At 54.8% G+C, this 13,741-nt stretch overlaps 1 protein-coding gene across 8 annotated transcripts in view; it reads left to right on the forward strand.

The window, feature by feature from the left end:
* The window catches only part of RERE (arginine-glutamic acid dipeptide repeats), a 469,695-nt gene that overhangs the window by 450,779 nt on the left and 5,175 nt on the right, over positions 1-13,741 (forward strand). For 7 of the 8 annotated variants that reach the window (XM_023215261.1, XM_023215264.1, XM_023215266.1 and 4 more), the window contains 8 exons: positions 5,420-5,582; positions 6,530-6,622; positions 7,115-7,314; positions 8,496-8,657; positions 9,448-9,561; positions 9,835-11,213; positions 11,339-11,561; positions 12,388-13,108. In XM_023215261.1, coding sequence (XP_023071029.1) covers positions 5,420-5,582; positions 6,530-6,622; positions 7,115-7,314; positions 8,496-8,657; positions 9,448-9,561; positions 9,835-11,213; positions 11,339-11,561; positions 12,388-13,108 — 3,055 coding nt within the window. The remainder of the gene's footprint in view (positions 1-5,419; positions 5,583-6,529; positions 6,623-7,114; positions 7,315-8,495; positions 8,658-9,447; positions 9,562-9,834; positions 11,214-11,338; positions 11,562-12,387; positions 13,109-13,741) is intronic. The other variant, XM_023215263.1, reaches the window with a different exon arrangement.

Raw genomic sequence — 13,741 nt, forward strand, 5'->3', positions numbered from 1 at the left:
TTAGCTTTTTCTTTCTCTCCTGAGGCCCTTCACCCAGATTGCCTGGTGCCAGGCAGCTTACTACTTCTTCCCTCTCTCTTCTTCCATGTGTGGCACTCCCTTCCCCTTGTTTTTCTTTTTATGGGAAATTAAAGGAACCTAATGGTGCTTATTTTCTTAATTCTGTCTTAGTGTATAGCCTGGAAAGATACCTCTGCTGAGAAGGACTCCTAAGTCCAGGAGCCAAGCTCCTGTCATTGCCAGTGGCTTTTTGCATATGACCTGTGGGAAAAATTTAGCCCCCCGCCGCCAATAGAAAAAGGAAAGGAGAGAGAATCTGCTAAATATAGCCCAGTGGATTTGAGCACTTCTCTTGGCAAGAGCTGCAGCCAGTAACTGTCAGTTGGAGATGACTTCGCCCCCTTCCTTTCCCATTTCTGCCCAGGCACTAAACCAGTTGAGTTCCTCATGCTGTGTGCAATTATAGCACCGGGACATAAGATATGTTGACTGTGAGACCTTGTTGTGAGATGAGGTGAGAGCATCGGGAGCAAAATGATCATTATAGGCCATTCATGTCGACAACATTTATACCTCTGTGTTTGCTTGCAAGCAAAATCAGGAGCTAATTTGCAAGGCTGCCTTTGTGGAGCTGCCTTTTGATTAATGATTGCCTGTGTTAATGTTTCAGTAAGCTATTGATTTCTGCAACAGCTTTTGTTCCCTGAATTTATGTGCAGCAGGTCTCTGCAGCACACACTATGCATGTTTGATTAAAGTTCAATTGACTTCATTCCTGGCGAGGCCTCTAGCTGCTTCATTCCCTATTTGTAGAACCAGAGCTTTCCCCGACATGTTCTTTTGTTTGTGCTCAAGACCTTGCCACCCATGCAGTCACCAATATGCCATTTCCAATCCTAGACTCGCTCCATTCCAGTGTTGAATCCCTTGGTAGACATAACAGTGGCTGAGAGGCAGCTAATAAAACCTGGCCTGGATTTGTTGTTGTTTTTCGTCAGCTTTATTGACGTAAAATTGGTATGCCTGTCATGTGTGGTTTGAGTACCATAAAAATGCACCCACTTTAAGTACACAGTTTCGTGAGATTTGACCGCTGTATACATTTGTGTCAGTGACACCACATTCAACTTACAGAGCATTTTCTTCACACCCTGGAATGCTTGCCTGAGTTCTTTTAGTTTCTTGTCCCCCACCCTCCAGGCTCTCGGCAACCACGAGTTTGGTTTTTGTGATTTCTGGAAAGGAGTCATGCAGCACCCACCGTCCCTGTCTGCCTGCTTTCATGCAGCATGGTGTCGTTGAGAGTCACCCATGTCATTGCATGTGTCATTGGTCTGTGCCTTTTAATTCCCAGGCCGTAGTCCAGTGAATGTGGGGATACCATTATTTGTTTATCCATTCTCCTGCTCGTGGGCCTTTAGGTCATTTCCAGTTTGGACTGTTAAAAATAGTTTCTGGCCGGGCGCGGCGGCTCACGCCTGTAATCCCAGCACTTTGGGAGGCTGAGGCGGGTGGATCACGAGGTCAGGAGATCGAGACCATCCTGGTGAACATGGTAAAAACCCTGTCTCTACTAAAAATACAAAAAAAAATTAGCTGGGCGTGGTGGCGGGCGCCTGTAGTCCCAGCTACTCTCAGGAGGCTGAGACAGGAGAATGGCGTGAACCCGGGGCGGCAGAGCTTGCAGTGAGCGGAGATTGTGTCACTGCACTCCAGCCTGGGCAACAGAGTGAGACTCCATTTCAAAAAAAAAAAAAAGAATAGTTTCTATGAATGGATCCGAGAAAGTCTTTGTGTGAGAATTTTTTTTTTTCTTTTGAGTAAATAAGAGAAGAATTGCTGGGTTTTTGGTAGATAGCGTTGTTTAAGCATTCTGTATTTCCACCAGCAGTGTATGACAGTTCTGGTCAGTCCGTCACCTTCCTGAATTGTCAGTTTACCACTCTCACCACCTGTGACTTCACTGCTGTGGAGGACAGTCCTTTTGTCTGGTCATTTTCATCCTTGGCACTCAGATGGTGAAACCTATTCTGGACTCTGCTACTTCTTTAAGGGGTGTTACCTAAGTGTCAACAAAAAGTTGATGTTGATTTCAATGTTAGATTTCTTTCTTTTGTCTTGATTTTTTTCACTTGTTGGCAGAGAACAGTTGGTGCCAGGAGCAAAGGTTTGAAAGTTGAGCCTTTTTTCTGTCTAGCATAGGGCAGTTTCTTACCCACTGAACTCTGACTTCTTGTTTTTAAGTCTTATTTTTTTTAAAGAGCTGGGCTCTCGCCCTGTTGCCCAGGCTAGAGGGCAGTGAGTGGCACAGTCGTAGCTCACTGGAGCTCAGCTGTGAGCTATGTAGCTCAGCCTCCTGGGCTCAAGTGATCCTCCTGCCTCAGCTTCCTCAATAGCTGGTATTACAGGCACACACCACCATGCTGGGCTAGTTTTTTCAACTTTTTTGTAGAGATTGTTGCCCAGGCTCGTCTTGAACTCCTGACCTCAAGCAATCCTCCTGCCTTGGTCTCCCAAGTAGCTGGGACTGCTGGTGCGCACTACCATGCCCAGCTAATTTTTTTCTTTTCTTTTCTTTTTTTTTTTTTTTTTTTTTGAGGTTGGGGACTAAGTCTCACTATGTTGCCCAGGCTGGTCTTGAACTCCTGGCCTCAAGTGATTCTCCTGCCTCAGCCTCCCAAAGTACTGGTATTACAAGCGTAAACTGTTGCGCCTGGCTTCTTCCCTTAACCTAGGATCTGCAGGTTACTATCTTTTAAAGCCATTTCAAAACATACGTATTTGATAAATAGAAATAATTGATTATAACTGTGTGTAGCAATATTGCATTATAGACAAATGCTATTTAAAAAGGTCAGATTGCTGCTTTCTGACAGCCTTCAGGTAAGACTCGGAGGTACGGCAGAAGCTCAGGTACCACCTTCTTACTTGATTTTTCTCTCCCATTTTTGTTCCCTTTTGTCTCCGATAGCTTTGCATTTCTTCTTACATCCCAAGGTTTTTTTTTTTTTTTTCTTTTGAGGCGTGATATCAGCTCACTGCAAGCTCCGCCTCCTGGGTTCACACCATTCTCTTGTCTCAGCCTCCTGAGTAGCTGGGAATACAGGCGCCCGCCACCATGCCCAGCTAATTTGTTGTATTTTTTTTAGTAGAGATGGGGTTTCACCGTGTTAGCCAGGATGGTCTCGATCTCCTGACCTCGTGATCCACCCGCCTCAGCCTCCCAAAGTGCTGGGATTACAGGCGTGAGCCACCGCGCCCGGCCACATCCCAAGCTTTTATCATTGAGTAGCTCCTAAAATGACTTGAACTGAGGAGTAGAAGGAACCACTGTGAGTTTTTTCTCATGCTTCTTTCAAGCTCTGGAATGGGCTATGACTTACCACAGCACCAGTTGCCCTTTTGAGCTCATGAAGCAAGACACTTGGACAGAGTATTGGAGTGGGACTGCTCCCTGCCTTGACTTCTCTCCCGTATTTTCTCAGAGGAAAACCAGACACAGGTCAGCGTTTATGTCAGCAGTGATCTCATAATCCCCTAGCAGGATTTACGAATCTTCCCTCTAGCCAACACCTAGGAGCAGTATAGATAAATGCATTTCCAAGTCTGGAAAGTGGGAAGTGAAAAGAGCCAGGAGGTTCACAGATGATGACCTTAGGGGCCAGGATGCTCATCCCCACTGGGACAGTTATAGCCCGCATTCCTAGACTAGCATGGGAGAGAGAAGCCGGTCAGCAATTCCAACGGCAGTGTCTGCATTTCCCCTTATCATTCAGTTCCCATCTCATGGAACTGAGGGGTGGGCGCACGCACATACGTGTAGGGACATGAGTGTGCTTGTCCCGAGGTGGCTCCCTGGCCCCGCTGGCCTGGGGTTATGCTTCATCTGCTAGGTATTGGTGATCAGGAGTGATTTGTTAAGCGTTAAGGGCTTGAGGAGGTTGAGACACATCCAGTGCTCCAGGAGATCCAGGTGATGGGCTTTATAGGCCAGTCAGCCCTCCTTCAAGGCATTCCAGCCCTCCTTCCAGCCCTCCTTCAGAAAAATGTCCAGGCGTAAGATGCAGCTGTGGGCAGTCAGGTATTAAATGCACAGGCACCCCCTGCCACCTGAAATCTGCCCACTTCTCTTGTCAGTGTGTTCTGAGGCCGTTTCCTCTGGGGGTGTTTTGGATGAAACCTGGTCTGATTGGGCGAGTTTGTCACGTGGCAGCTACAGGTCTTTATTTGGTTTGTCTATTTTAGTCCTTCCAACACTAGTCTTTCCACTCCCCCCCCCCCACTTTCCCCTCTCTCTTTTTGGCTCCTCCATTCACAAGACAGTATTTGATGAGGCAAACTGGGGGTGCAGGTACCTCCAAGACAACTCCCAGCATCTAGTCGCCAAGCTAATAGACTTTCTACAGTGTTGATTTAATTAGAGGGGAACCGGGTGCTCTGTGCTGTCTCACTTGACTGTGATTTTTTTTTTTTTTTTTTTTTTTTTTTTTAGTTTTAGGTAAAGAGACTTTATCTTGAATGTTTAAGAAATCGTCTTTTGTGTGTAGGGTGAGACGGCAGCCTGCAGCGCCCTGAGGGCTGGGAGCGCCCAAAGTGCCCTTTCTTTAAAAAGCTTATTGCTGTATTTCCAAAAAGATGTCTTGCTTTTGTTTCTGCTGGGCCATGAAAAGACCTTGGATGTGTGACCTTTCACCTTTGCATCAGCACCGCTGTGTCCGTCCTCTTGTAGTCTTTCTTTGTCAACACAGTCTTTCTTTGCCAAGCCCAGTCCTTGCCTCTGGACATCGTGCCGGCATGTCAGATGTGGGCCTTCAGATGGAGCCGGGTGGAGGCTGTGGAGCAGTTTCCTGAGCGCGAGGTCTCTGTTCTTCCCGACCTGCTTGGCCCTGATTCCTCACCACCTGGGCAGTTTGCTTTGGTTGGTTGGTTGTTTCCGGGGAAGTCTTAACTGGCTGGGCATTTCCTTCTCACACCTGTGTGATTTCACTGGCATTGTTGTAAAGAAAGCATCACTGTGTTCACACACATGCACAGACTCTGACAGGTACACACAGCTAGAATGTAAGCTCCTCGTGGGCAGGAATCTTCTCTCCTTTTTGTCTATTGTGGATGATGTACCTCCCACGTGTACAACAGTGGTGGGGTCTGACATAGCAGACACCCAACAAGTACTTGTTCTTGGTCTCTGGAGGTCAAGTTGTGCTGGACTGAGGAGGCAGACCCCGTTCATGCAGTCCATGGGCAGCTCAGTGGCTGTTTCTTGGACAAGCCCAGTTCTTCTCCCCACTCCAAGAGCGACTGGTCTTCATTCTCATCTCTGGTGCGGCTGTTACACACCCAGCTTTCCACTCTGGCAGAGAGGGTGCGGTGGGGCATGGAAAAGCCCTAGGCCCTCCCTCGTAGCCCTTCTCTTTTGCAGGGGGAGCTGATCACCTTCTATTACTATTGGAAGAAGACCCCCGAAGCAGCCAGCTCCCGAGCCCATCGTAGGCACCGCAGGCAGGCCGTGTTCAGGAGGATTAAGACTCGCACTGCGTCCACACCCGTCAACACACCCTCCAGACCCCCATCCAGTGAATTCTGTGAGTAGGGGGTCTTGGCACCACAGTGAGCGGAGGGGAGACTGTTCACAGGCAGCCTGTCCCACTCTGGGCCCATAGGAGCTGATGGCTCCAGGAAACATGAGTGGGTGTGCACCCGTGTTCCAGTGCATGTGTGAAGCCTGACCTAAATATAGGCCTATGGTGGGGGTGGGGAGCAGGGTGAGGATTCAGGAGAGACTTTAGAACATTATTTGTAAATTTAAATATTTCTCATAAACTCGACATCATCTTAGGTTTTTACAAAAAATATACGTCTTGGCCTGGGATGTTTTTGGCCTTTTCCTGGGAAGGTTTTCCATTTGACAGATGATGTACTTGATGGCCTGTTTGAATTCTCATTGCACTTTTGGTTGTAATAAGATCAGATTAACACTTTCTTCTTTTTCCTCCTGCTTTACCAAGATGCTCTTTTTGGTCCCAGTATGATGTACAATCTAATGATGCTGGAGCCCACACCTTCTCACTCCTAAAAAACTGGGATGTAGCAAAAATGCCTTATAGCTGTGTCCTGGCCTGGGACGCTGAACCTGAGGGGCGCCTGTGTTGCTCATGCAGGCAACCAGAAATCACCTAGCAGGACCGGTGGGGGACACTCGGTGAAGATGGAATTTCTCAGGATTGCCTGGACGTATTAGGGAGGGGGGCAGCATGGGCGCACTTGTCCCAGTTCAGACTCACCCGTTACGGGCATCAGTGACAGGGCAGGCCCTTAAGTATGGCCCCTCACGCACAACTCTGTTCTGGTGACTGACACTGCGGAGCTCAAAGTGGTCCTTTACAGACACTGTCCCACCTCAGCTTGTGCATCCAGCCACTTTGGCTGGTGGCCAGAGCCTGCAGCAAGCCAGAGGTCACAGGGGACCCCCCGCCTTGGCTGAGCATAATGGTGTCTTCCCCCACCCTCACTATGTGCCTGCCACGCCCAGTGGACCTGAGTTCAGCCAGTGAAGATGACTTCGACAGTGAGGACAGCGAGCAGGAGCTGAAGGGGTACGCCTGCCGCCACTGCTTCACCACCAGTAAGTGGCCTCGTCACGCCCCTGGGCTGGGGCGGGGGCACAAGCACTTCTGTGTTGTGAACATTTTATGCATCCAGCTGGAAACCTGCCAGGGATAGTACTTGATTTGACATTTGCATTGTGCTTCGGGATTAGAGAAAGTTAGAAATGTTTAGTTTACTTTACTCCCCTGCTTGGCAGTCGGTATGGAACACTGACTGGTAGGCAGGACAAGCTGAGTGGGATCGGGGGTTGACACTGTGGTTCCTAGGAGCTTGCTGCCAGCTTTTCCTGGGCACCCCAAGATGAAGTGAGCAGCAGATGCTTCTGAATCCCTCTCCTCCTGGCCCTGGGGGAGCAGGGCAGCACTAGCTCTGGGGTGTTGGGGCCCAGGGCTGCATGGTGCTGGTGGCATCAAGTTTGGGTAGAGCCCACAGAAGGGCCCCTCTGCCCAGACATCCGCAGGGAGAGGGAGGATTTCCAAGGCTGGCCCCCGCCACTTCCCTCCCACAGCCTCCAAAGATTGGCACCACGGAGGCCGGGAGAACATCCTGCTTTGCACCGACTGTCGCATCCACTTCAAGAAATACGGCGAGCTCCCACCCATTGAGAAGCCTGTGGACCCACCACCGTTTATGTTCAAACCTGTCAAGGAAGAGGATGATGGGCTCAGTGGGAAGCATAGCATGAGGACACGGCGGAGTCGGGGCTCGGTGAGTCCCCTGGGGCCATGGGGCTCCTGGCAGCTTCCTCAGTTTCCTGGGATGTGTTGAGGCTTTGAGCCTTTGAGCCTACCAGGGGGAGGAAGCGAAAGTCTTGTTTACCAAACAAAGCCCTGGAGGGGAGCTGCTTTGCCCGAGGCAAGGCAGTAGCTTGCCTGTGGGCTGGGAAGAGCGCGCTGTTCTCTGCTGTTCTCTCCTTCGAGGGGCCCCAGGGCGGCATGCTGCCCTGGGTTTTATAGCAAGCTTCTGGCTCAGTGCAGACTCTCCAAGGCCCTCGGAGCTTCTTGCGGTGTCAATTCCATTGTAGCAAATCTCTGCTATTTTAAATTTGCAGGCTCTTTTGTGTTAGGGTGTTTATGGTTTTTTTTAAATGTTTGATCCCATTTTGGAAACTTGTGGTACATTTCTCTGCTCACTGCATAGCTCCTCCTGTAGAGAGACTTTGTTTTCTAGGTTGGAAATGTGCCAGAGACTTTGGGAGAGGCTTTTTCCAGGTTTGGGGCTGAGGGTACTGACAGGGTCTTTCCCTTGAGCCTCCCCTATGGCCCCTTCAGGCAGGTGGGTGGGACCTTCCTCTGCCCCTTGTACGCCCCCGCTCACTCAGAAGGGAGCGGTCCACTAGCCAGAACCGTTGTCTCCTGATCTCTTCGGAGCTCTCATGGCTTTGCAGAAACATGCTGAAGCCCTCAGCGGCTTAGGGAGCTGAGCTGCTTTATTTGACAGCTTCATCTCTTTGGGTCACTTCCTGTCCTGTTAGATTAAATCCACAAGTGTTTGATTTCATTTGGTTTGGTTGGGAGAACGGACGATTATGAGGAATAAACAGAAAGGGTAGGGTGCTTTAAAGATGGCCGCAGTCAACTTTCTGCCGCTCAGAAAGCGTGGTTCATTTCCAGCACACGTTGTTCAGGCCAGTCCCTTGGGATGAGTGCTTTAGGTTTGAGAACCGCTTTCTGGCGTGAGCCCACCCATTTCCCCACCTCTTCCCTGAGCTACACACGGACCTTCACGCAGCCAGCGACAGGCAGGGCAGCCTGTTGTTTGCCAAGGTCTGGGATTTGCTGAGAGGCTGGTAGGGTGTGCTCTTCAGGCTCCTTCCTGTGGGTTGGGCTCAGGTGGGCCCACATGGGGACCAGGAATCTGTGTCATCAGTCTTCGGTTTGGGTGGGCAGATGTCGACACTACGCAGTGGTCGGAAGAAGCAGCCAGCCAGCCCTGATGGTCGCACCTCACCCATCAATGAAGACATCCGCTCCAGCGGCCGGAACTCCCCCAGCGCTGCCAGCACCTCCAGCAATGACAGTAAAGCAGAGACAGTGAAGAAGTCGGCCAAGGTCAGGTGCTGGGGGAATAGTAGGGGCCATTCTGTCCCTCCCTCCCATTAAAACTGGGTTGCTGGCGTTCGTGATCAGCTCCCTCAGACACAAGGATGCAGCTCAACATTGTCCTGGCCTAGGGGCTGCAGACTGAAGGCTGGGGGCCTAGAGAAAGGGGCTCCAGCACCAACCCTTGGGGGCCACCTCTGCCTCAAATTTCCCAAGTTCTCAAAGGTAGAGAGTGTGGGGAGTGGTTAGAACGGCTCCCTCCAGAGCCAAGTACAGTCCTCCCTCGGTATCTTCTGGAGGTTGGCTCCAGAGCCTCCACTGCCCAGGATACCAAAATCCACGGGTGCTCAAATCTCATATACGTTGACACAGTGTTTTGCACATAACCAATCACATCCTCCTGTAGACTCTTAAATCATCCCTAGGTTACTTCTACTGCCCAGTACAATGTAAACGCAGTAAACAGTGGTTCCACTGCCTTGGTTAGGAGACAATGACAAGAAAACACTGTGTGCATGTTCAGTATAGATGTAACCGTCATAGTCCTGCCTACATTTTCAATCCACGGTTGCTTGAATCTGAGGATGCAAACCCACAGATGCGGAGGGCTGGCTGTCATTCCCACCCCCAGATACGTGTTCCTTCTTGGCCCTAGTTGACCCTTCTAGAGCTTTTTGCTCCTGGAGATGGAACTCAGAATGAGGGAGCAAAGTGTCTATAAACTGGCGTCATTTCCCTGCTGAGGCTGATGGGATGGCCTCCCCTGGCCTGATTGCTCCTTGTGGGCTTTCCCCTGCAGAAGGTGAAAGAGGAAGCCTCTTCCCCTCTTAAGAGTACCAAACGCCAGCGGGAGAAGGTGGCCTCTGATACGGAGGAGGCTGACAGGACCAGCTCCAAGAAGACAAAAACACAGGTGAGGTTGGCCGCTGAGCCTTGCTGAGTTAAGCTAATGCTTCTTCAGAAGCCCCCAGCCGGGGTTCTCCCTAGTTGGTGGCCGTGCCCTGTCTCCTAGCGTGGGGCTAGAGTGGCCCTGGACACTGGCTGGGTTGGGGCACGACCTGTGGTCCTGGAGCCAAGCTTGCTACTTCATCTGCACAAACCCTTACTGTGTGTCCGGCGCTGGCGGTGCAGAGCAGACAGGGCTCTGCCCTCCTGGGACTTCCATCCTTTCCTTCTCTGACTTTAGGAGATCAGCCGGCCCAACTCGCCATCTGAAGGTGAGGGAGAGAGTTCAGACAGTCGCAGCGTCAACGATGAGGGTAGCAGTGACCCCAAAGACATCGACCAGGACAATCGCAGCACGTCCCCAAGCATCCCCAGCCCCCAGGACAATGAGAGTGACTCGGACTCGTCAGCCCAGCAGCAGATGCTGCAGGCCCAGCCCCCAGCCTTGCAGGCTCCCACTGGGGTCACCCCAGCTCCCTCCTCAGCTCCTCCAGGGACCCCTCAGCTGCCTGCGCCAGGGCCCACGCCCTCTGCCACTGCAGTTCCCCCGCAGGGCTCCCCCACGGCCTCCCAGGCCCCTAACCAGCCACAGGCTCCCACAGCGCCTGTTCCGCACACCCACATCCAACAGGCACCAGCCCTGCACCCCCAGCGGCCGCCCTCACCGCATCCCCCGCCACATCCCTCGCCGCACCCCCCTCTGCAGCCTCTGACTGGGTCGGCAGGCCAGCCCTCTGCACCCTCTCATGTCCAGCCCACCCTGCACGGTCAGGGCCCACCTGGCCCTCACAGTCTGCAGACTGGGCCCCTGCTGCAGCACCCAGGCCCCCCACAGCCCTTTGGCCTCCCTCCCCAGGCCTCCCAAGGCCAGGCCCCTCTGGGGGCCTCCCCAGCAGCAGCGCACCCTCACACCTCCCTGCAGCTGCCAGCCTCTCAGTCAGCACTGCAGTCCCAACAGCCTCCACGGGAGCAGCCCCTGCCGCCAGCACCCTTGGCCATGCCCCACATCAAGCCCCCGCCCACCACTCCCATCCCCCAGCTGCCGGCGCCGCAGGCCCACAAGCACCCTCCCCACCTCTCAGGGCCCTCGCCCTTCTCCATGAATGCCAACCTGCCGCCCCCTCCAGCCCTGAAGCCCCTGAGCTCCCTGTCCACACACCATCCCCCGTCGGCTCACCCCCCACCCCTGCAGCTCATGCCTCAGAGCCAGCCGTTGCCCTCCTCACCCGCCCAGCCCCCCGGGCTGACCCAGAGCCAGAACCTGCCCCCGCCTCCTGCCTCCCACCCCCCTACAGGCCTCCACCAGGTGGCCCCCCAACCCCCATTTGCTCAGCACCCCTTTGTCCCTGGAGGCCCTCCTCCCATCACCCCTCCGACCTGCCCCTCCACCTCTACCCCACCGGCGGGACCCGGCACCTCGGCCCAGCCACCCTGTTCTGCTGCGGTGGCTTCAGGAGGCAGCATAGCCGGGGGGTCATCCTGCCCACTCCCCACGGTCCAGATCAAGGAGGAGGCTCTGGACGACGCTGAGGAGCCTGAGAGCCCCCCTCCCCCACCAAGGAGCCCGTCCCCTGAGCCCACTGTGGTGGACACCCCCAGCCACGCCAGCCAGTCAGCGAGGTAAGCTTCCCAGAGCTCCGGGACAGGGCAGGCACAGGCGGGCTGGTGGGGGCAAGTTCAGGTGGGAGGGAGGCACAGGGTGGGTTTTGGCAGGAGCTCCCAGCAAGATCTGTGGCTTTTCTCAGGTTCTACAAACACCTGGACCGGGGCTACAACTCGTGTGCACGGACAGACCTGTACTTCATGCCTCTGGCCGGGTCCAAGCTGGCCAAGAAGAGGGAGGAGGCCATTGAGAAGGCCAAGCGTGAGGCTGAGCAGAAAGCCCGAGAGGAGCGAGAGCGGGAGAAGGAAAAGGAGAAAGAGCGGGAGCGGGAGCGAGAGCGGGAGCGCGAGGCAGAGCGGGCAGCTGTGAGTCCAGGGTTGGCGAGGTGCGAGGGGGGCGCTGGTCCATCCTGCTCCTGGGAGCCACGCTGGGCCACCCAGCACTGCCCTTGGCTGCCTGACTCGGCCTCCTGGCAGCTAGAGGGTTGGGTGCTATTTACACCCTCTCTCCACGCCTGACGGGGGCTGCATGTCCCAAGCTGCCAGGGTAACTGCACATGGCAGGTCTAGGCTGACTCCCAGCAGTAACTGGGCATCCTCCTGCCTGAGGACCTTCGAGGAAAGGGCCTGTCCTTCCCCTCTAGCCTTTGGGTTCCTAACTTCTAAGTAATTTGAAGGAGCCAGGGAGAAGCACAAGGGGTGCCTTGAGAGAAGACCCGAGCACTCAGGCGGTAACCAGGCTTCGAGGGGCCTCTCCAGCTGTCCTGCCTTGTGGCCACCTCATGGGCTGGGCGCTGTGGTGGTGGCCAGCTCTGCTGTCGTGGGGAGGAGAGGGCAGCCAACCCAGGAGGTGGCATGAGGGGCTCCCGGTGAGGTTCCTGGCCTGCTGGGCTCACTCACCCGTGCCCCCTGGCTGTCACTGCCAGACACCCTCACACGTAGACACCTCACGCATGAGCTTTGTCTCACAGGGACACACTCCCATCTGGGCCTGAGGGGAGCTGTGGGCGCAGAGGAGCCCGACCCTGCAGGGCCTGGACTGCATCCTGGTGTCAGGCCAAGGCCAGGGCCGGGTCTCCGCGGAGGGACCAGGGTGGCCTGTCAGAGCAGAGCAGGCCCACCTCCGCATTGTGGGCCAAGCGGAGACCCCAGGCGCTCTGGGGACCCCTCACGTTTTCTTTTCCTTCCGTAGAAGGCATCCAGCTCAGCGCATGAAGGTCGTCTCAGTGACCCCCAGCTCAGTGGTCCTGGCCACATGCGGCCATCCTTCGAGCCACCACCAACCACCATTGCTGCCGTGCCCCCCTACATCGGGCCTGACACACCTGCCCTTCGGACTCTGAGCGAGTACGCCCGCCCCCACGTCATGTCGCCCACCAACCGCAACCACCCCTTCTACATGCCCCTTAACCCCACGGACCCCCTGCTGGCCTACCACATGCCTGGCCTCTACAATGTCGACCCCACCATCCGCGAGCGGGAGCTCCGGGAGCGGGAGATCCGAGAGCGGGAGATCCGGGAGCGAGAGCTGCGGGAGAGGATGAAGCCGGGCTTCGAGGTGAAGCCCCCAGAGCTGGACCCCCTGCACCCAGCCGCCAACCCCATGGAGCATTTTGCCCGGCACAGCGCCCTCACCATCCCCCCGACGGCCGGGCCCCACCCTTTTGCTTCTTTCCACCCGGGCCTGAACCCCTTGGAGAGGGAGAGACTGGCCCTGGCGGGCCCCCAGCTGCGGCCCGAGATGAGCTACCCTGACAGACTGGCAGCCGAGCGTATCCACGCAGAGCGCATGGCGTCGCTGACCAGCGACCCCCTGGCCCGACTGCAGATGTTCAACGTGACTCCACACCATCACCAGCACTCACACATTCACTCCCACCTCCACCTCCACCAGCAGGACCCCCTCCACCAAGGTGCGTGCCCCGGCGTGGCAGGTGGGGCAGAGGCACGGGGAGGGTTGCAGAGCCTGATGAGTGACAGTCACCATCCAGGAGCAGAAAGTGTTCTTTGCCGAACAGATTCCTCATTCTTGGCAGATCTTAGAAGAGCTCAGCATCCACTACCATTATGGTTTTGCTGTATCACAGTCTCTCCTTGGCCCCGCAGCTCTCCAGAACTGCAAGGCCTCAGACAGCTGCAGCACACGGGGTGAAGCCTGTGTTATCAGCCCTGTGCCTGGGATGGAGGGAAGTGGCCTAGGCCCACGGGGCAGGGTAAGGGCAGCACAGCAGTGTTATGTGGCCTTTGGAGCCAAGGAATGTACAGATGAGGCACTGCGCTACGTGGGGGTCACTTGGTGAGAATTAAAAGCACAGTCCTCTTCTCTTGAGGAGCGAGGCTGGGCAGGCCTCCTGCTGGCTTTGGCTGAGTTCTCCGAGCTGACCCACCTGGCCAGGGCTGCCCAGTCCTATCCACCCTGGGAGTAGGAGCTCCTGAAGGCTGCTCATTCACCAGCTGTGGGGAGGCTGCTCTGAGGCAGAGGTGAGATGGTGCAGGAGGGTGGCTACTGTGCTAGAAGGAGGCAGGTTCACCGCTCCATGGGACTT

This window comes from Piliocolobus tephrosceles, chromosome 1, assembly GCF_002776525.5.
Source record: "Piliocolobus tephrosceles isolate RC106 chromosome 1, ASM277652v3, whole genome shotgun sequence".
In the NCBI taxonomy this organism is placed as follows: Eukaryota; Metazoa; Chordata; class Mammalia; order Primates; family Cercopithecidae; genus Piliocolobus; species Piliocolobus tephrosceles.